The sequence below is a fragment of the Panthera tigris genome, chromosome E2 (genome assembly GCF_018350195.1).
Source record: "Panthera tigris isolate Pti1 chromosome E2, P.tigris_Pti1_mat1.1, whole genome shotgun sequence".
Lineage (NCBI taxonomy): Eukaryota > Metazoa > Chordata > Mammalia > Carnivora > Felidae > Panthera > Panthera tigris.
Genome location: NC_056674.1, coordinates 18,127,450 through 18,148,772, shown reverse-complemented (window position 1 = coordinate 18,148,772; position 21,323 = coordinate 18,127,450). Strand labels below are relative to the sequence as shown.

General features: G+C 55.3%; 1 protein-coding gene across 13 annotated transcripts; it reads right to left on the bottom strand.

Annotated features, from left to right (window-relative positions):
• Positions 1-5,808: 5,808 nt before the first annotated feature.
• On the bottom strand, positions 5,809-20,495 carry DMKN (dermokine). Of its 13 annotated transcripts, none has more exons than XM_042968996.1 (22): positions 20,034-20,495; positions 19,561-19,776; positions 19,378-19,437; positions 19,033-19,083; positions 18,678-18,851; positions 17,940-17,996; positions 17,508-17,573; positions 17,219-17,269; positions 15,626-15,673; positions 14,918-14,971; positions 13,918-13,962; positions 13,724-13,771; positions 13,477-13,524; positions 11,006-11,062; positions 10,664-10,711; positions 8,755-8,802; positions 8,597-8,638; positions 8,189-8,257; positions 6,724-6,747; positions 6,568-6,615; positions 6,243-6,279; positions 5,809-6,134 (listed from the first exon to the last, which is right to left on the bottom strand). In XM_042968996.1, exons 1-20 carry the CDS (start codon positions 20,409-20,411, stop codon positions 6,568-6,570), a joined length of 1,632 nt encoding a protein of 543 aa, XP_042824930.1. In that variant the 5' UTR covers positions 20,412-20,495; the 3' UTR covers positions 5,809-6,134; positions 6,243-6,279. The 13 variants fall into 13 exon arrangements, with proteins under 13 accessions (XP_042824930.1, XP_042824932.1, XP_042824929.1 ...); XM_042968998.1 differs by having other exon boundaries at positions 5,809-6,131; XM_042968995.1 differs by having other exon boundaries at positions 5,809-6,299.
• Between the last annotated feature and the right edge of the window lie 828 nt (positions 20,496-21,323).

The window sequence follows — 21,323 nt, the reverse complement described above, 5'->3', positions numbered from 1 at the left end:
CGTTTGAATGTAGACCGAAAGCAGTTAAGGCTCCAGTCTTCCGAAGATCTTGAGCTCCAGGGACAGGTATTCCCGCCAGCTTCTCGCGGCCGGTCCGGGCTGACAGGGGACAGGGAGGCCGGAGCCAGATCGCCCCGAGCCATGGTGAGGAGTTGGGATTTCATTCTAGGGCTACTGAAAAAAAACTTGTGGAGGATTCTGAGTCTGGATCCTTCCTGGTTGTCATGGGAGAATGGATTTTAGGGGAAAAAAATGAAAGTCAAGGGCTATGTCAAGAAGTTACTTTCAGGGGCGCCTGGGTGGCTCAGTCGGCTAAGCGTCGACTTTGGCTCAGGCCATGATGTCACGGTTCGTGAGTTTGAGCCCCGCATCAGGCTCTGTGCTGATGCCTTGGAGCCTGGAGCCTGCTTCAGATTCTGTGTCTCCTCTCTCTCCGTTCCTCCCCCGCGTGTGCTCTGTCTCTGTCTGTGTGTGTGTGTGTGTCTCTCTCTCTCAAAAATAAATAAACATTTGGGGTGCCTCGGTGGCTCAGTAGGTTAAGCGTCTAACTTTGGCTCAGGTCGTGATCTCTCGGTTCATGAGTTTGAGCCCCGCTTCCGGCTCTATGCTGACAGCGCAGAGCCTGGGGCCTGCTTTGGATTCTGTGTCTCCCTCTCTCTCTGCCCCTCCCCTGCTCTCACTGTGTGTGTCTTTCTCAAAAATAAATAAAACATTAAAAAATTTTTTAATAAACATTTTTTAAAATTTTTAAAAAGGAGCTACTGCAAAGACCCAGGAAGGAGAAAGATCTGCCGTTTTATTAGATACGTTTAACCGACTGAGCCACCCACGCACCCCTTAGAGAGTCCTTTACGTTAGAGGGCCTTTGCCTCCTTCCAGTGGCACTTTAAATGTTTTTCTTTTTAAGTTTATTTATTTTGAGAGAGAACGCAGGGGAGGGGGAGAGAGAGAGGGACACAGAGAATCCCAAGCAGGTTCCACACTGTCCACACAGAGCCCGACGTTTGGCTCAATCCCACGAACTGTGAGATCACGACCTGAGCTAAAATCAAGAGTCGGACGCTTAACTGACTGAGCCACCCAGGCGCCCTGACACTTTAAAGGGCTGTTCTCAGCAGGCCTTGGACCAGGAACACCCCGAGAGTCTAGAACCATGTTGACCACCTCGGCTTCTCCCTCAATCCCTCAGGGGCTGGCTCCAGGAGACCCGAGTTCCAGCTCTTTCCATCCATCACCCTCACTCCAGGAAGCCACCTGTCAGTCAGCCGAATTGAGCGACTGCGCTGGGAGAGCTGGGTTCGCCTCCCTGTGGCTTCCACGAGGTACTGCAAGTCCCTCCCTACGGAGCTGAAATCCACACCTTGGAGACATTGCAGGTTGGGTTCCAGATCAGGCACCAAAGCAAACGGTGCGATAAAGTGAGTCCGAGGAATTGTTTGGTTTCCCGGTGCACATAAACATTATGTTTACACTATACTATAGTCTATTAGGTGTGCAATAGCATTATGCCTTTAAAAACCAATGTACATGTCTTAATTAAAAAAAAAAAAACAAACAAAACTTTATGCTGGGGCTCCTGGGTGGCCCAGTCAGTTAAGCATCTGACCTCGGCTCAGGTTATGATCTCACAGTTTGTGAGTTCAAGCCCCGCCTCGGGCTCTGGGCTAAAAACAGCTCGGAGCCTAAATCTGCTTCAGATTCTCTCTTCCTCTCTCTCTCTCCCCCTCCCCCACTCGCTCTCTATCTCTCTCTCAAAAATAAATTAAAAATGTTTTTAAAAACTTTTTAAAAATACTTTATTGTTAAAAAATGCTAACCATCATCTGAGCTTTCGACAAGGTATAATCTTTTTGCTGGTGGAGGGTGTCGCCTCCATGTCCACGGGGGTGGTTGCTGAAGGTTGGGATGATTGTGGCAATTTCTTTTTTTTTTTTTTTAACATTTATTTATTTTTGAGACAGGGAGAGACAGCATGAATGGGGGAGGGTCAGAGAGAGAGGGAGACACAGAATCCGAAACAGGCTCCAGGCTCCGAGCTGTCAGCACAGAGCCCGATGCGGGGCTCGAACTCATGGACCGCGAGATCATGACCTGAGCCGAAGTCGGATGCCTAACTGACTGAGCCACCCAGGTGCCCCTTTTGTGGCAATTTCTTAAGACAACACTGAAGTTTTCTGCATTCATTGATCCTTCCTTTCATGAACGATTTCTCTCTAGCACGTGATGCTGTTTGCTAGCATTTTACCCACAGTAGGACTTCTTTCAGAATTGGAGGCCGTCTTCTCAAACCCTGCCGCTGCTTTATCAGCTAAGTATGAAATATTCTAAATCCTTTGTTGTCATTTCAACCATCTTCACAGTATCTTCACCAAGAGTAGACCTCATCTCAAGAAACTGCTTTCTTTCTTTCTTTTTTTTTTTTTATGAGTTTATTTATTTATTTTGAGAGAGAGCGTGCAGAGCGGGAGAATCCCAAGCAGGCTCTGAACCATAAGAACAGAGCCCGACCAGGGGCTCAATCCCACAAACCGCGAGATCAAGAGTCGGACGCTTAACTGACCGAGCCACCCAGGTGCCCCCAAGAATCTGCTGTCTTTGCTTATTCCTAAGAAGCACCTCCTCATCCCTTCGGTGTGGTCATGACATTGCAGCAACGGGGTCCTGTCTCCGGCCTCCACTCCTAGTTCCACATCCACTATTACTTCCTCCACTGGAATCTTGAGCCCCTCAAAGTCATCCACGATGGTTGGAAGTCGAAAATCCTGTTCATGTTGCTATTTTGACCTCTTCCCGTGAATCACGAATGTTCTTAAAAAAATTTTTTTTAATGTTTATTCATTTTTGAGACAGAGCATGAACAGGGGAGGGTCAGAGAGAGAGACACACACAGAATCTGAAGCAGGCTCCCGTCTCTGAGCTGTCAGCACAGAGCCTGACATGGGGCTTGAACTTACAGACTGTGAGATCATGGCCTGAGCTGAAGTCAGACGCTCAACCGATAGAGCCACCCAGGCACCCCTCGAGGAACTAGCATTTTAAAAAAGTCTTTTGTTTAATGTTTATTAAAAGAGAAAGAGAGAGAGAGCATAAGCGAGTGGGGGAGGGGCAGAGAGAGAGAGGGAGGGAGACACAGAATCAGAAGCAGGCTCCAGGTTCCAAGCTGTCAGCACAGAGCCCGACACGGGGCTCAAACCCATGGATCATGACCTGAGTTGAAGTCGGACACTTAACCAACTGAGCCACCCAGGCACCCCAAATCACGAATGTTCTTAATGGCATCTGGAATGATGAATCTCTTCCAAAAGGTTTTCAATGTATTTTGCCCAGATCCATCAGAGGATCCACGATCTATGGCAACTGTAGTCTTACAAAATGTATTTCTTAAATAATATTACTCGAAAGTCAGAATTACTCCTTGATCCATGGGCTGCAGAAGGGATATTGTGTTGGCAGACATGAAAACCTCATGAATCTCGTTACACATCCCATCAGAGCTCCTGGGTGATCAGGTGAATTGTCAGTGAGCAGTAATACTTTGAAAGGAATCTTTTTTTTTCTGAGCGGTAGGTCTCAGCACTGGGCCTAAAGTGTTCAGTAAACCATGTCGGAAACAGACATGCCGCCATCCTGCCTTGTCGTTCCCTCTACGGAGCACCGGCAGAGTAGATGGAGGAGAATTCTCACGGGCCCCAGGATTTTCAGAATGGTCAATGAGCAGTGGCTTCGACTTAAAGTCGCCAGCTGCGCTCGCCCCCAGTAAGAGAGTCAGCCTGTCCTTTGAAGCTTTCAAGCCAGGCATTGACCTCTCTCCAGCCCAGGAAGCCCTAGACGACGTCTCCTTCCAAGAGAAGGCTGTTTCACCTACACTGAAAATGTGTCAAGTGTATCCCCGTTCATGAATGATCTTAGCTAGACCTTCCGGAGAACGTGCTGCAGCTTCTACATCAGCACGTGCTGCTTCACCTTGCACTTGTGTGTCAAGGTTTCTTTCCTTAAAGCTCATGCGCCAACCCCTGCCAGCTTCAAACTATTCTGCCTCTTCCCCACCTCTCTCAGCCTTCACAGAATTGAAGAGAATCGAAGAGAATGCTCTGAATGAGGCTTTGGCTTAAGGGAATGCCGTGGCTGGTTTGACCTTCTGTCCAGACCACTCCGGCTTTCTCCACCTCAGCAACAAGGCTGTCTGCCTCCTTGTTCACATCCTCACTAAAGTAGCACTTTTCGTTTCCTTCAAGAACTTTTGTTTCGCGTTCGCAAATGGCCAACTGGCGAAAGAGCCTGTCTTGGCTTTTACCTTCCTCGCTAGGCTGAATCATTTCCAGCTTTCGATTTCAAGTGAGAGACGTGTGACTCTTCCTTTCACTCGGACACTCAGGGGCCCGTGTGGGGTTATTAATTGGCCTAATTTCAATATTGTTGTGTCTCAGGGAAGAGAGAGGCCCAAGGAGGGGAGAGAGGGGAACGGCCGTCAGTGGGGTACACGCACGACATTTACGGCTTAAGTTTGCCATCTTCTAGGGGTGACGCCAATGGTACCTGCCCCACGATATTACAGCAGTAACGTCAAACATGGCGATCGCAGGCCGCCAAAACAAATATAAGAATAATGAAGAAGTTTGAAATATTTCAAGCATTACCAAAATGTAATGCAGAGACACAAAGTGCGCAAATGCTATCGGAAAAAATGGCGCCAATAGACTCGCTTGAGGTGGGGTTGCCACGAACCTTCAAGTTGTAAAAAATGTAACAGCCACCAAGTGCGATCAGATGAGGTATGTCTGTATAAAGCAGTAGCCCCCAAATCAGGACAAACGTGAAAATAGGAATAGTCCTCGTCTTTCTCTCAGCCAGATGGCTTTGATCAAGACAGGTTCCCCAGGTCCATTTTGGGCCAGGTTTCTTTTATTTATTCATCGACTATTTGAGGCCTCGCCTGTGCCAAGGCCCTGTGGTCAGTGCGGGGGCGGAACAATGACCGAGGCAGTCGGACCATGCACTCAGGGAGCTTGGGATCTTGGAGGTGGGGGGGGGGGGTTGTCACCGAGGCTGGCAGGGAGCTTCCTGTCCTTCTTTTACTTCCTGGGTCCCCGCAGGAATGTGGGAGATGATTGGTGGGGACTCCCTAACTGGGGCACATTCTACAGCCTGGATGAGACTTTGGCTCAGAGACTCTGAGTACAGACTCTCCGGCCGTGTCTGCAGAGCTCGTAGGCTTGTGATAAGCCTGGCCTCCGCCTGCACCAAGGACCTCTGCCTGTTTCCTTGGTACGTTAATGGAGAAGTTTCCACCACCCCCTCTGCCTCCCAGAGACACAGAGCTAAAGCACTGGGTATGAGCCTCCTGCCCACAACTTCCTAAGCACACGACCTCATCCACACCTCAGTGTGTTTACAAGGCAGGCAAGGCCTTGTGTTTACGAGGCATATGCTCTGCTAGGCCCCCGGCCCCTATTCTTGCCCCCTTCCTGACCCTCTGGGACTGGCCTCCTCTCTTGAAAAGCTCTTTACCCCGACCTCCTGATGTGAATTGCTTCCGTGTTGCCTTTTCAGGCTAGCAACACACCTGTGAGTTCCTCACCTTCAGGGGCACAGCATTCGGACGCAGACTGGACAAAGGTGATTTTTTACAGATGGAGAAACTGAGGCACAGTGGCATCAGCTAGCTACTGCTTGTCAGTAGCCCCACCCCCACCCCCCCATCTGGTATGCCACTGTCGGCGGGAAGCCACGTCATCTACCCCTAAATCACTTCCGTCCTCCCTGGTCCCGGCCACCAGCACAACATTAAAGAATACAGTGTGAGAAATCTTAGGGAAACAGGATTCGGGTTTTATTTCCATAAAGAAACTCAGGAGGAGGAGAAGCTTCTTCTGAAGAACTGTCACACCGACTTCAGGTCACAAAACGGAGTAGGTGAAGAAAAGTGGCGGGTTTATCTGATGAAGTTGCTGGTCACGGAGACCCCACAGTGCGGTTGCAAGATACAAGGGACAGACAGACTTGGTCCCCAACCTGGAAAAAACAGGTGTCGGCACCTAGACCAAGCCTGACACAGGGAGGGGAGAGCTAGGGACGGTCGGGCTCCTCGAAGACTGACGTTTTTCGGGGCCTCAGTCATGACTGGAAATAATCTTCTAAAAAAGAAAAGAGCAAACGGTAGCCCGTGGCTACTCCGGAATCTGCTGAAACCAGGTGTCCCCTTCATCCAGTCTCGGTGCTCCCGAAATCTCGCGGCGTCCCACCTGTCTCGCCTGCGGGTCCCCTCGCTCTTGCTCCTCCCTGAAACAGATTTTGTGGTTCTGCCCAGGTCATCTCGTACCACCTCCGCCCTGGCGACTCACTTCCTCCGCACCTGTCACCCCAGACCCTTCCTCAACCTCTCCTCCTGTCAGGCCCGCACTCGGCACTCAGAGGGTGCTCCCGTTTCCTTATGAGTCTTCCTCCACAGGCCACACGAAGGGCTCCTCCTCAGTGCCCGTGGAGCTTCCACGCAAAACAAAGCAGATGCCGGGACCTCAGTGCACCCCCGGGGTGACCGTGGCTCGTGCGGCTCGCTCGGATACTCACCTACCAGAACTTCACCCACCGCAGCAGGCCAGGCTGCATCCGGGAAGCCTGCGGGACAAGGAGAACGTCTGAGTGGACGTCACCCTGTCTCCTGCACACCCTCTGGCCTCAGACCCTTTGTCTCAAGAGCCACGTTTTCCCCGCCCTGGTACTCACCGAGGAAGAAGGCGTGGCTACCCCCTGTAAAGAGAAGATCAGAGGAGATGATGGGGGCGCCACAGGGCCCTCCGTGTCCTCGGCCTCGTCCTCAGGGCTCAGGAGGGACCCCAGGGCAGGGGAGGGCTCAGACCAAGATCTTGGCAAAGGTCCTTGGGTCTGACTGTGGACGTTCAGCCCACGGACTTTTTTTTCAAAGCGGACTCATCAGCCGGCGCACGTCTGACCCAAGATGAGCACACGGTGGCCAGGCAGACTGAAAGGTGGGTGCCCCCTGTCGCTGGATGGGTAGAAATTGGCGACTGGGCACCCACGGGCAGCGCTGGCTGCTCTGTCACCTGCTTCCAGTCAGTAGGTGACTTCCGATCTCTCAGTAAAAGTCCCAGTAAAAGTCCTGGCCCGAGGGCAGGGGCTTCCTCGTTCTGAGAGTTGGAGGGGAATAGGGCCTGTTTTTTTTCACCAGCCTAATTAGTACTTAGCACATTCATTTACTGAGTCTGTAAGATGGCTTCCCTTGTAACTGAATGAAACAAAATTCTCAGGGTTGTTTTTTGTTATTTTTTTAAGTTTATTTATCTATTTTGAGAGAGAGAGAGAGTGCGCGAGAGAATCCCAAGTAGGCTCCACACTGTCAGCACAGAGCCCGAGGTGGGGCTCGAACTCACAAACTGTGAGATCATGATCACAAACTGTGAGATCAAACCAAGTCAGACGCTTAACAGACTGAGCCACCCAGGGGCCCCTTCTCAGGGTTTGTTTGTATGTTTGTTTGTTTCCTATTACTTCTTTTGTGGAATGAAGCATTAATTTTCCCACCAGCCGAAAGTTTCTGGGCAAGCCCCCCCGCCCCCAAGCCGCCCAAGTGCTGGTGTGCCTTCCTCTCCCCCCACCCTCCACGAAATCAGCAAAGAGGTGGAGGAAACAGACACTAAAAGCAAAGGCTGCTGGGGCACCTGGGAGGCTCAGTCAATTAAGCAACCGACTTCGGCTCAGGTCATGATCTCACGGTCTGTGGGTTCGAGCCCGGCATCGGGCTCTGTGCTGACAGCTCGGAGCCCGGAGCCTGCTTCGGACTCTGTGTCTCCCTCCCTCTCTGCCCCTCCCCCGCTCACACTCTATCTCTCTCTCAAAAATAAATAAACATTAAAAACAAAAAAGCAAAGGCTGCTCCTTTTCCTGTGTGTCATGTGACTTTTATATCCCTCTTTGAGAGGATATTCATTCCCAGTTTTCTCCTCCGCCTGCAATGCAGCCACTGCTACCTTGTAACCTTTTCCGAGTGGGTGCGTGTGAAGAACACCGAATGTTCCGTGGAAGATTCCGTGTTCTTCTCACCCATCGCTTCCAAAGTGCTCTCAGGGAGCCCGAGTCTCCTCGCAGACAAGACTTTCAAAACAAACAGGATTCGGCCTCAGCTAAACCTGGCAGCCACCCCAGTGAGGAAACGGGGCACTTGGAGCCTTACCTTAGAAGGGATCTTGGCTGAGTACCGCCCACCAGAAGGAGTAGGGTGTGCCTGCTGGTTATAGTTGTGCTGCGGAAAGAAAACCAGAGAGTGGGGAGGAGGGCGGGGGCGGGGGGCAGCAGAGGGGGGAGGGCATTTTGCTGTGGAATAAACACCCCACCTCCCTGCCTGGGCCAGAGCTGTCCCCGAGCCCCTGCTTCCTTGTGTCATGCGTTCTTTTCTATAGAATCTCCTTGGGCCAGCCAGAGCCCGCAGCCTCACCTCACTTTGCGGTCGTCTCCCGAATGGCCCTGCCTCCTCCTTCCCGGTACCTCTCCCAGCTCCTCAAGGGTCGCTTAGGAGATGAGGGCAGGACACCAAGGAAATAAGTGAGGCCTGAACCCGGCGGTCCAGTGACGGGTGTCTTACCTTAGAAGTTACGGCCGCCACCTCTTGCCATCCCATGCCAGACTGAGAAAACGACAGAATGGGGGTGTGAAGGAGAGAGGGTTTCAGATTGGCCAGCGCTGAGAACAAGACCGAGAGGGACCAAGGGCCGTCGAAGGCAGGTAAAAGGGCGGACTCACCTGACCGGCGCCGCCCGACCTCTTCTGGAGCGATGACGCATCGGCGCCCTGGAAGGGAGAGGGAGCCACAGTTAGGGTGGCCTCGTCCACGGTCCTTCCGGCCCTGCCAGAGTCGAGCCTGCTGCCCAGGCTCGGCCCTCGTGCCGGAGCACCCACCCCCGCCCACCCCACCGCACCCCTGTCCGTGGTCCGTGATCAGCGCTACCTACAGAGAAGGCAGGGAGCCCGGAGGAAACTGATGGCCCCGATAGATACAGGACAGGTTTCCACACTGAGTGTGGGGGAGCGAGGCAACACCACCCCCACCGTGCAGCTGGGGCTGAGGCAGACTGGCCCGGGACTGAGCAGGACTGATGGCAAGCGAGCGGTGCCCCAACAGGCTTCCTTGGGGCAGGCGCGCACCTCAGCCCAGCCCACGTTCTGCCAACACCAAGCCCTGCTCCTTCCTTGGGCCCCGCAATCCCTGTTCACAAACGCTGTTCCCACAGGTTTCCTGGAAGGACGGGCTCTTACCCTCAGCACATGGAGGCAAAGCGGGGTGATTAGATTAGCTCTGGGCCAGAGAGAAAGGGGAGAAACACAAGGAAGCCCGTGAAGCCAGGTGAGGCACAGGTGCGCGGCCGTCTCCCCTCCACAGTCAAGGCGAGAGGAGAATTCTCAGCGGGAGGAGAGGAGATCGGTTTCTGCGACCATCCCTTCTCCACCTGGAGCCCCCACTCTCACCTGCCCCCACACAGGGTTAGGATGTTCCTCCTCTCACCTGACTCCCTTGATTTTTAGCCCCACTCTTAGCCCCAACATTGAGGTCACAAACTGCTTGACCACAGGCCTCCAGAAAGTTTTTGCTTGGTCTGCATTTTTAAATTAAATTAATTGCAAACAACTAGCAATCAGATTTCCGGGACGCCTGGGTGGCTCAGTCAGTTGAGTGTCAGACCCCTGATTGTGGCTCAGGTCATGATCCCAGGGTTGTGGGATTGAGCCCCTCGTTGGGCTCTGTGCTGAGCATAGAGCCTGCTTAAGACTCTCTCTCTCTCTCTCTCTCTCTGCCCCTCTGCCCTGCTTGTGCTCTCTCTCTTCCTCTGCCCTGCTCTCATTCTCTCTCTCTCTAAAATAAAAAAAAAAAAAGAAATAAAATAAAATTCAGATTTCCATCAAATGGCATGGCACACTGGCCATCCCTGAGCGCGTGGCTGTACACAGCAGAAGGGCTTTGGCCTCCCCCCTCACATGGCCCCGTCTGCCCAGCCTCACTTGCCTGGCCCACATGCATGAGTGAGTGCACCTTTGCCTCAGTGCCCAAAGGCTCTCGGCCACACAGAATCAAGGTATGGCCTCCTGCAGGACCCAGAGGTCCTGCCCATCCTTCCCAGATATTCAGACCCACTGCACCTGCTTGCACTAGACCATGACCTGCCCTTCTCCCCCTGTGCCCCCTGTTTTCTTCCAGCTTTCCTCCCTAAAGCCCCCTTTCCAGTGAAGAGAGTCGACCCCAGCTCTAGGCCCCTGCCTCTTCCCCACCTCGTGTCCCCGCCACCTGCTCACCCTGCAGTACCCACCCAGCTGTGGCTCCCCCTGAGCCAGGCCACACCCAGCAGGAAAAGCAGCAGAGCAGAGACGGTGGCTGGCTTCATGTTCCTGGGCCTGTGGAGGCCCCAGCCCTGGGCCTCAGCTTTTATCGGCGGGAGGACCGCCCACCCTACTCCTTCTCCAGTGACTCACGGCTTCTCCCTCCCAACCCACCCCCACTCAGCGTTGCAGAAAGGGAGGAGAGTGGGAAGGGAGGGAGGCACCCTCCGTCAGCAGGGAGGGTGAACAACGGGGACCGAGTCTACACATCCCTGCCCAGGGCCTAGATCCCGCGTCCCCAGAGCTGAGCACCCGACCCCAAAGGTTCTGCCACCCTTACCTCGATAATTGCTTTCCAGTTCAGGAAAGGGGTGTTGTGTTTGAAATCCTGGAGGGAGGAGAAGAGGTGAGTGGGCCTCAGCCGGGAGTGCTGCAGCTTGGTGGGAAGTTGGGGGCTGATGTGCAGGAATGGGTTTTGGAGCCTGGGTGTGGTTCGGGGGTTAGATGAAAATAAGCACAGGGGAGTTCGAGGGTGTTGGCGCTTCTGGTATTTGGGTGAGATTGCTATCTCAAAAGTGAAAAGAGGGTGAATTTTGTGACAGCGGGCTGGAGCTGGAGGGAGGTGGCGGCAGGGACAGATGACCAGGATCCCCAGTTCTTTGAAAAGTGAGAGGTCTCCTACCTCCCAGAGCCGGCTGAAGTAGAGGAGGGCCCGCGTGCTGGGGGACGGGACTTGGCCCTGTAGAGGAAAGGCGGGGTGCAGGTTAGCACGGAGCCCGGCCCCCTGCTCACCTAGGCCCCTGTTCCCGCTACCACCGCTGCTCAGTCTTCAGAATTTCATCGTGACTAAGGTTTGAGGGAAGCCGAGTGTCTTTAGGGACACCAGAAAATGGCTTTTGGAAGCAGAGGGAGAGAAAGGCTAGCTCTTGGGCGCCACTAACCAGCTCCCCTCCCCAGGCGCATACGGCATGCTCTTGACTATCCCTGTTCCCCCAGCCTCTGCCAGAACTCAGGACCTCAGGACCAGGACCTGTCCCCAGAACTTCCTGCCGTTTTACCTTCCCTTCCGCCTCCAGCCCATTTCCCAAAGCTGAGAGCTGCACTTTGATCCTTCCAGACACCCCCCTCCCGCACCCTGGGGAACAACAGTGGAGACGTAAGAAAGGAGCAGAGACCAGGAGTGTGGGGCAGCTAAGGTTTATTTCGAGGGTAAGGGTTGAGATTAACGGTGGGATAGCGATGTTTTAAGAAGGGATGGGAGGGGGGCTCCCATCCATCTGGTAGCTCCTTGTCTGGAGGTCACGGGGTGCGAAAGCTCCTCTGGTCCTGGGCAGAGAAATAAGTTCTAAGAGGGAGCTCAAGGAATAGGAATCAGGCCGTAGTGGGCCAAGTCAGGGGTGGATCGGGCCTCCGCTGCTGAAATCCGCAGGGATCTTTTTGCCCAGGCTGTCATCCAGTCAAATCTGGATATTCCAGTTGGGCTTGAAAACCTCATACGTGCCAAGAACTGTTACGTATATTCTCCTTGTCGTCACTGGTCAGTCTGGCCCTCCTTGTGAAGGAGATGGGCTCTCTGTTCTCTTCTCTGCCCATCTCTGTCCTGCCCTTCTTCCTAGACCTGCTCCTGGGGAAGCCGCCCCAGATGGATCCTGCCTAACCGTGAGCGCTCTCCTTTTACCGGCCCCCTAGATGTGTAAGAATGTCGACTGCCTTCCAGGACCCGGGGAAGTATGAGCATGTGCCTCTGGGCCTAAGTTCCCCGTGATAGGGGTTGGGGGTTGGGGGGCGGGGGGGCTGTTTCTCTATAAAGCAGAAACAGTCCATTTGCGGTTCATCCAAACCAGACCCGGGCTGCCGCTGGGACCTTCTGCCTCCTGTATCTTTCACTGTCCCACCTTATTCCCCAGGGGGCAGACTTGGACTTGCTGAGGGCGGGGCTCTGTCCTCGCCTCCCTGCCTACCGCCACCGCCACCTCGGTTCCCCTGCCAGTTTTAGAGGTTAGGGGCCCTCGCCTTGTTTCTGTTGTTACAGGTCAGGAACTCAGAGATTGTGACAGGCAGGGGGCCTGTGGCTCCTGGAGAACAAGCCCCTCCTACCCGCCCACACACACACAAGAAGCAGTGGCCACTCAGCTCTTGTCTCTGGGAGCTCGAGGAAAGAGGGGCCCCGCGTTGCCACATTTTTCAGAAGCCGGAATTCCAAGTCATTTTGTAAAATCTCTCAGTTTTTAAACTTTGGCAATTAGTTCATAATGCTTTAAAAAAAAAAAAAAAAAAGAATAGATCACCGGGCACCTGGGTGGCTCAGTCGGCTAAGCGTCCGACTCTTGATTTTGGCTCAGGTGATGATCTCATGGTTGGTGAGATCCAGCCCCACATTGGGCTCCATGCTGAGTGTGGAGCCTGCTTGGGATTCTCCCTCTCCCTCTCTCTCTGCTCTTACCCCGCTCGTGCTCTCACGGGCGCGCAGGCGAGCTCTCTCTCTCTCTCTCTCTCTCTCTCAATAAATAAACATTTAATTAAAAAAAAAAGAGTGGATCAAACAAAGCACACCAGCTCGACCGTCATTTGCAAATTCTGCCTTTGGTATTTGTGTGGGTTGTTTATCTGCCTCTGCTATTCGGGTGTCAAATCAACCTGCCAGGGGGTCCCCTGAACGTGGAAGGCGTGGGCAGGGAGGAAGCAGAAGGGGGTTCAGGGCCCCAAGCGCCTCCTAAGATCACGCGGGCTCGGAGCCCACCACGCCTGGCCCCTAGCAGGCACCTGGGACACACTCCCTCCTCTCTCAGCCGGCGGTCCTCCCTCCCGGTCCTCCCGACTAAGGTGCAGTCCGCCGCCTACCCGGCCTCTGCGGCCTCTCCGGTTTCCCGAGGACTAGGCCTCTTCACGCTCCCCTTAACCTTCCAGGTCTCGAAGGGGAAACTGAGCTTCAGAGAAGCTCAAGCTTCCCTCTGCTTGAGACCCGAAAGAGGCACTCCCTCATCCCCGACTCCCAGCCCACCCCTCTGTCCTTCCTTGTCATTCCTGTCCCTCTTTTTAAGCACTGGACAAAACGCTCCCTTAGTGGCCACCATCATCTCCCCAGGTCCCCACACCTCTTCTCCAGTCCCCTCTCTCCTGGGGATCGGAATGGCATAGCCTTCCAGCCCTTACCTTGTTTATGGCATCCCAGTTAATGAAACCCAGCTTGGATTTAAAATTCTGCAGAGGAAAAGACAAAAAAAAAAAGGAAAATGGCAAATTGGGTCATAATGCAATTGGCTCAGGGCCTCGGGGCAGGAGAGGTCAAGGTCCACCACTGACGGTGGTTGGTTATGGAAAGAGGACTTCAGCCTGCGGGGCAGAGGGACAGGGGTTTGTCTTGCCAACAGAGTGAGCAGAGCCACCTGGCCGAACTCACCTTCCAGAAAGTGTCGAAGTTGAAGAGCCCAGGAGATGTCTGAGAGTTCTAAGGCATCGGGGAGAAATGGGATGAGAGTGGGAAGCCGGCTTGTGAGCCAGAGGCAGGGGCAGGCGCTCTGGGGCTCAGGAGGGGACCCGTGGGTTGCCTGACACCACGGTCCGGGCCCAAGGTGGGGTGATGCCTCCACTCACCAAGGTATTGATCCCACTGACAGCTTCACCACCGGACCCTTGCCACTGGGTAGGAAGGGGGACTGATTTTCAAAGCCTGTGCCTCCGGTCACGCGTGCCACCTGGCCACCTGCTCCTGGCTCACCACCTCTGCCTTGGCTCAAGCTCTGTGTACTCTCTGTAAAGCCACCTTCTCTTCTTTTTCACACAGCAGCTAGGAAGCCCCCCTTCCTGGACTATTTGCCACTTCCTAGAATAACCCTGCCCAGTCCCTTGAATCATATTCATACTCTGACTCTGCCCCCCACCCCCCCCCACCCCCGCATAGCCTGCCCCCCAAACACTGCTGGTATGTGACGTGTGATCCACGAGGCGCCTAGCACGGTGCCTTAACCTGCCACGTTCCTGCGTGGAGATGTCTCCACTGTACAGACAAGGAAACTAAAGTCAGAGCCGTCGGCAGCTTGCCTCAGGATCTGTCTCCTTGTTGGCCTCCAGGGTCCAGATTCTGAACCACCTTAGTGGTCGCAGAAAGTTCTGCCGTAACTCAGGCGGTGGGGGGGGGGTGGTGAGCAAGTTTGCTCGCTTTGCTGGCCCCATTTGACCCAAGAGGAGGCCCAGGCTCAGAGAGGTCAACTGACCAGTCTGAAGATGCACAGATGACAGGTGATACAGCTGTCATTTGAACCCCCAACTACTACCTCAAAATTCACTGCCTTCCCACTTGTCAACACTGCCTTCTTAAGTGTGGTTCCCAAATACAGCCCCTTGACCCCTCTGTTACCTCCGGCTATCCTTCCCTTCAGTGATAATGTGGCTCTGACGGCCATTCAAAGGAAGGAGAGAATGAATGAATGGAGGAGACAGGGATCCCAGACCCCCATCTGGTCTCCTGACAGTTACCCGCCACAGACTCCGAGCAGAAGCGAGAAGACACCGATGCTTCTATTTCTTTTCCCGGTCCCTTAGCACTCTGTCCCCACCCCCCACCGTCCCTTCTCGGAAAGCTGTCCCTGCTCACCTGATAATTGCCTTGGGAGCCCCCAACGAGGTGACTGCCTTCTTTGCTTATTTCCTGGGGAGACAGAAAATGGAGAAGAGTCGGTGGGGAAGCAGGGAAGATGCGGGACGAGAGGGCAGGAGAGCAGAATGTGGGCAAGGGTCTCCTGAATCAGGGGACTGGAGATTTCCCAGGACCCCCAGAGAGGCTCTTCTCCCCAGGCAGCTCCATCTTCCCTGGAAAATCTTGCGTCAACTTCTTGTCGACCGGGCTATTGCACACTTAAGATACTTACAGGTGACATAACCACCTCTTTCTTTTCATGTCTGCAAACTGCCCAAAATCCACCAGGAAGGGTCCTTGCCATCAAAGCATCTGAATTATCCTCTGGTTTTGAGGTGGAAGCCAGCCAGACCGTTGGACTAAAGTGATTCAAACTGCAGGGCCCAGGCTGGGCTGATGTTTTGCTTTGGTCAGAAGGGTGACGCTAGCTGGAGAGTCAGTGGGAGCCGAGGAGGCCCGGAAGTAGCCTGGCTTGTCTCCTCCTGAGTGAGAGGTAGGCGCCTCCAGACCCCCACTCCTCGGGACTAAGATGAATTCCCAGGGCCAAGGTCAAGACTGGGCTGCGACGTGAGACTATCTGCCCTGTTGGTATCACTACTGCAGAGGTGATCACCATCCCGTTCTCCTGCCACCAGTCTCTACTCTCAAGGCCTGTCATCTCCTTACCCTGATGTCACCAGAGCTGCCGGGCCCTCCCTGTCCTCCTTGGAAGCCCTGAAGGATGAGACACGAAACACAGGTCATTGTTTTAGATCTTGGGTCCATCCCTGCAAATGTTGGTGCCGATTTAATACAATTCTTCTATAAATGCTCATGGGATTCTCTTTTGGAACATGTCAAAATAATCCTGGAATTCATCTGGGAGAGTAAGTGTCTAAGAATAGGTGAGAAAACACTGGAAAAGACAGGCAGCAAGGGAGGACCTGTACTGGTAGATATTCATGTGCCATAAAGAAAGCAGTGCCCAGCACAGATGAGCCCGTTTAACCAAGTAGAGCTCCCTAGGCGCCTGGGTGGCTCAGTCGGTTAAGCATCCGACTCCAGTTCAGGCCATGATCGCATGGTTCATGGGTTCGAGCCCCTCATCGGGCCCTGTGCTGACAGCTCAGAGCCCGGAGCCCGCTTCAGATTCTGTGTCTCCCTCTCTCTCTGCCCTTCCCCCACCTATGCTCTGCGTCTCTCTCCCCTCCCCCACTTACACTTTCTCCCTCAAAATAAATAAATAGACTTAAAAAAAAAAAAGGTACAACCCCTGCAGAAGCTCTCCCAAAATATGAAGGTATTTACAAGCAGCATTTTTACATCAGTGGTAGAAATAATTCAGTGCACACAGCTGGGAACACCAGTTCGGTATTTGGGGGGGGAGGGTGTAAGGGGGACAGTTATACCTCACTGGTTCCCTCCCTTCTGTTTTTATCTGATTTTCCCCTCATAAGAGAGCACCACAGCTCTGATCCAAAGTGTGGTTGTTGAGTCCAGCTGATCTGAGGAACTGGATTAGATTGTATACAGCAAAGTCAAGTCCAGATGGATTAAAGAGTTAAATAGAAACAATGAAATTATAGAAGTAGTTCTAGAAGAAAATAAAAGCCTTTGTGTTCTTAAGAGCAGAAACCATAGAAGAAAAGACTGATATGTTTGACTACATATTTAAGACTTTGCTACATAAAAAACTAGAGACAGAATTACAGGCTGGGAGCTTTTCTGACACCTGTCTACCCATCGAGGTTAGTATCTCTAATATCCGAAGAGCCTGTTATTCAGGGAGCCTTCTCCCCGATGGTCGGCCGCGCTCGCACCAGCCACAGTCGAGCCCCATCTGCTTTGCCCAGAACCTGATAGAAACCAGAATCTCAGCCCCACCCCAGGCCTGCTGACTCAGAACCTCAAGAACCGTAGGTGATTGGTGGGGACCTTAGCGTAACACTTCCTCTTGTCAGTGCTGCAGGTGCTGACAGAAAGCCCAGATTTCCAGAATAACCAGGAGGGAAGCGCACGCTTTCCACACACGGTTTCCAACGCTGTCAAAGAGGTCACGGGACTCTGTTTGTTGGCCAGGTGGGTGTAGGTCATTTGAAATGATGACGTTTCTAAAAGGACCGGTTTCTATGTGATTTTTCACCGCCCCATCCATGGTATAAAGTGAGGCACACCACGTGGGGATTTGCCATTCATTATTATTTTGGAGATTCGGTTTCTTCCCCACAGACGGAGTTGGGGCTGAGCAGGGGTGGGCACAGTCCTAAGTTTGGCTCTTACCTGACCCCCAGATCCTCCAGACACGCGGACTTCATTCCCTGGGTTGTCACACTGAGAGAGAGAGAGAGAGAGAGAAGGCTTTCTCTCTGTTGCCACCTGGAAACCAATCCCAGCCCCCATTACCCCCAAGGCTAGCCCACACCCACCCCCAGCAGCGCACCCCCTCTCAGCTCTGGCCGTCGCTCTCCCAACTCTCCCGTCATTCGAGGGGCCTCGGCACCCCCTCTTTTCCCTCCCATCCGGGGAAAGGAGGGAGATCTGTGCAGGTGTGCACGCAGCGGACACTCACCTCGGGTTTATTTCCACCACCGCTTCCGCCGCCACTGCTACCCGAGGAAGAGCCAGAAGTGTGTCCCTACGAGGGAAAGCAAGAGTCCATACGGGGCCTCCGAAGCACTCAGCCAGAACCAGATCGTTTCCAGGGTGTTATGATTCTCTTTACTCCCCTGTCCCCAACCTCCATCTCTTCCCGTCTTTAGCTAGCCAGTCACCGAGGGAAGTTATTCGGGGCACAAAGGTCCGTGTGGCCAAGTGTATTTGGAAATGTGGGCCAGTTTGGGGATTCCGAGCTCTTGTCTCCTCTTCCCTCCCCCACCCCACAGGCCAGAAGTGAAGAGCCTTGACCCTGGCACCCAGGGGCTCTGTCTGTCCTCCTGACTCTCCTCCTCTCCCCCTCTCCTGGAACCTGGAAAGGGGAAGGGACCCCTAGATCCGTAATTACCTGGGAGCCTGAGTAGCTGCTTTGATCAAAATTCCTAGAATTTTCTAAGGGACGGTCCTAGATGGGGAAGCAGGTAGTACAAGGAGCAGTAAATTACAGCAGTTTACGTGGCCTGGCTCGTCCTAGTCACCTCCCTCTTGTGGCCTGACACCTTTCCCAGATATCTAAGGAAGCCGATGGTGCTCCCCACGGCAGACCCCTCCGTGGGAGAGCCCACGCTGAGCCCGTGGTCCCCTCCTGGCCCCTCACCCCTTTTGTAGGGGCCCCACGTGTCCCGTATGTATCAGTGTCATCTACACCACGGCTCCATAAATGTCCTCTCTCCATGTGTGCGACAGGCTTGCCCCTGTTCCCCGGGGAGCTTCCCAAGCAGGTGTCCTGTTTTCCCGTGTCCACCCCTCTCCTTCCGTCTGCCACCCCCGTCTCTTGTCAGATCTGCCCAGTGGACACTGGCACAGCAGTGGGTGAGGCGGGAGGGAGAGCACCCCACCCGCGTGGAGCAGAAGACACGGGAGCCCCGTGAGCTGGCAGCAGGCAGGGCACCCCTTGTGGGGACCTAGGGGGTGTGTGTAAGGAACCCCGCCTGCTGGGGCCGGGAAGGTGGGGTGCAGGGGCCGAGGGGCCCAGGACGGGGCCACAGCGACGCCAGCGTTCGGGAAGACCTTGGAGGCTGTCTCCTCCGCAGGGACCGCCGGGGTCCGGGCTGCACCTCTGCCTTCAAGGGGGAGCAGGACTCACCCAGCTGGGCCCATAATTGCTGCCACCGTTGCCGCCGCTGCTGCCACCGCCGCTGCCACCACTGCTGCCACCGCCGCTGCCACCGCTGCTGCCACCGTTGCTGCCACCGCCGCTGCCACTGCTGCTGCCACCGCCGCTGCCACCGCCGCTGCCACCGCCGCTGCCACCGCTTCCCTGAGGGGCAGGAAGAGACCAGAGTGAGAACCAGAGTCGAGAACATCAGGATCATTTGCTCCCCTCCCCCTCGCCCTCCCCCTCTTGCTCAGGCACATTCCCTGCACGGTCTCAGGGGAGCAGAGACTCCATCGTCCGCTGTGCAAAATGCCCCCAGCCGCCCAGTCGCCTGTCCCCTTACCCGGGAGTTGCCAGAGCTTCCACCTGAGCCGGACGGCGGGGGGTTGGTGCACTGCAGGGGAGAGTTTCCAGACCTCAGTCAGAGCCCCTGCCCTCGCGGCCGGGCTCTCCCGCTTCCTGCGGCTTGGCCCCTTTCCCCACGTGTTTCTCCCCCACGCCCCGTCCCACTCCCCTCCCCTCCTCCTGGTCACCTGGCCCGGCCCGTCTCTTCCCTGTCCAAGCTGCCTTGTCCCTCAGTCCGCTCCCCCCACCCCGCCCCAATCCTTCTTTCTTTCCTCTTCAATTCGCCTCCTTTCTGTCCCACGCACCCGAACACCCTCTGCTTGGCCCACACCCGTCCCCTCACCTCTGTGTGTGAGTTGCTGCTGCCTCTCACTGAGCCGTACCCGGGCTGGACCACGGTCCCCTGCAGAGAGGGGCAGGCTGAGCGGGGGACTGATGGGGACTGACCGACAGATGAGGGAGGCGTGGGGACTGTGGGCTCGAAGGGCGGGAGGTGGCGAGCATCAGGGCTGGGTGGTTACCGTACCTGAGCGTTGGGCCCCAAGTTCAAAGATCCTCCGTTGGCTCCTTGGCCCCAGGCGCCTCCCTGAGAGTGGGTTCCGAAGCTGCCATCTGAACCTCCGGGGTATCCCTGGCCCCAAGGAGTCCCCGGGCCTCCAGGGTTGCCCTGGCTGTGGCCTCCAAAGCCACCCTGGGAGCCAAAGATGCCATGGCCTCCAGAGGGAGGTTGGCCATGGGTTCCCTGCAAGAGCAACGCGCCCACACTTAGTGTGCGTGACCATCCGCCTGGTGACAGGGGAGGGCGGGACAAAGGCCGAGGCAGGGGGACGGAGACCCCAAGGCGGCAGAGGAAGGCCGCATCACGTGGAGGGAAACCACCGCAGACAGCCACAAGTAAGACACCTTCCTTCCCATGGGTCACCCTTCCAACCCGCTCCAAGACTCTCAGCCCGGGGGCCCACGGCCTCCCATTTCCACACCCAGCTTCCCGCTACTCACCCAAGCACCGTTGCCGCCAGGCACGCCCTGCCAGGAGCTGTGAACCGCATCTCCTCCGCGGCGAATGATGTTCTCAGCCTGCCTGCCTGCCTCACCCCCAGGGTTCCCAAGGACGTGGGCTGCCTCCTCCGCGCCACGGCTCGTGGCCCCCCTGCTTGCAGAGCCGGCGGCCTCTCCGGTCCCTTTGCCAGCAGCCTCTTCGACTCCTTGGCTGATGGCATCTCCCACCCCCTTTCCAATGGCGTCTCCCATCCCGTGTCCCACGGCCTCCTCGACACCTGCTCCCGCACCCTCCCCTTCTTTCGGCAACGGGCCGGCCCCCCCGCTGCCCAGGCACAGGGCCAGCAGGAGGCAGGCCAGGGAGCCCTGCAACCTCATCTCCGCCTCGCTCCTTCTCTCCCTCCTGCCTTCTTCCCACCCGAATTTATTTCTCTCTGCCCTGTCTCCTCCTCCCTGCTGCGTGGTCTCCTCTGTTCTCTTCTTCCTTCGGACTTCTCCCTCCCTCTAGGTGTGCAGCCTTCTCCCTCCTTTCCCAGACTCCCCTGCCTTCCCAGAGTCCTCCTCCCTGCCTCTACTCCTTATACTGCAGCTTGGGAGAAGGTGGCAGGGCTGGGCAGCCCTGTGTCCCTCCCTCGTGACTCAGGGCCAGCCACCGATAGGGTAATGAGCTGTAATTGTGAGTCCGAGAATCTGTGTTGAAACAGAGAGGGAGCCCAAGCATCAGGGAGGGAGGGAGACATGGGATGAGGCAGGTGCAAAAGTGTTCCGATTTCCCAACCTTAGGAATTTGGGGCGCAGGGTGGGGATGGGGGCATCCGAGGAGACAGGTGGTTGGCGTCTCCTAGAGGTGGTGGGATGGAGGGGACTGAGGAGAGAGGAACCACAGGCAGGACCCAACCAGGGAGGCCAGCGTAGGAACCCAGTGGGGCGGGACCCACTAGGTGGAAGCCAGCCTGGGTCAGGGGCACCAGGATGAGAGGCAGGTGCCCTTTCTTGGCCTTGCTGCCTTGGTTTTGGTGGCCTTTGTCTCTCCCATCTGTCTTCCCGCCCATACTGTCACCTAAAGGTGACTGTCCTCACCTTCTCCTGTACCTTCCAGCCCGCAGAGGGCCTGGGAGCTGTGAGGCTGCCCTCAGTGGGGACCCCGGGTGCCGGGGAAGGAAGTGGCCAGCCCCAGAGCGGTCACCAGGGCGTCTCAGCACTCGGGCTGCTCTTGGCTGAGAAAGCTGGGTGCGGAGCAGGGGAGCTGGGCGGGCCAGCCACCCCCAGGGAATGAGTGGGAGGAAGCAG

Excerpts from the sequence above, each read along its gene's own strand:
- DMKN (XM_042968995.1), bottom strand. The coding sequence starts at position 20,411 with ATGAGGTTGCAGGGCTCCCTGGCCTGCCTCCTGCTGGCCCTGTGCCTG. Across the intron at positions 13,963-14,917 it reads GCTCCCAAGGCAATTATCAG|TGGCAAGGGTCCGGTGGTGA; the intron begins GTGAGCAGGGAC and ends CTTCCTACCCAG. Across the intron at positions 13,772-13,917 it reads TCAGTGGGATCAATACCTTG|AACTCTCAGACATCTCCTGG; the intron begins GTGAGTGGAGGC and ends CCGATGCCTTAG.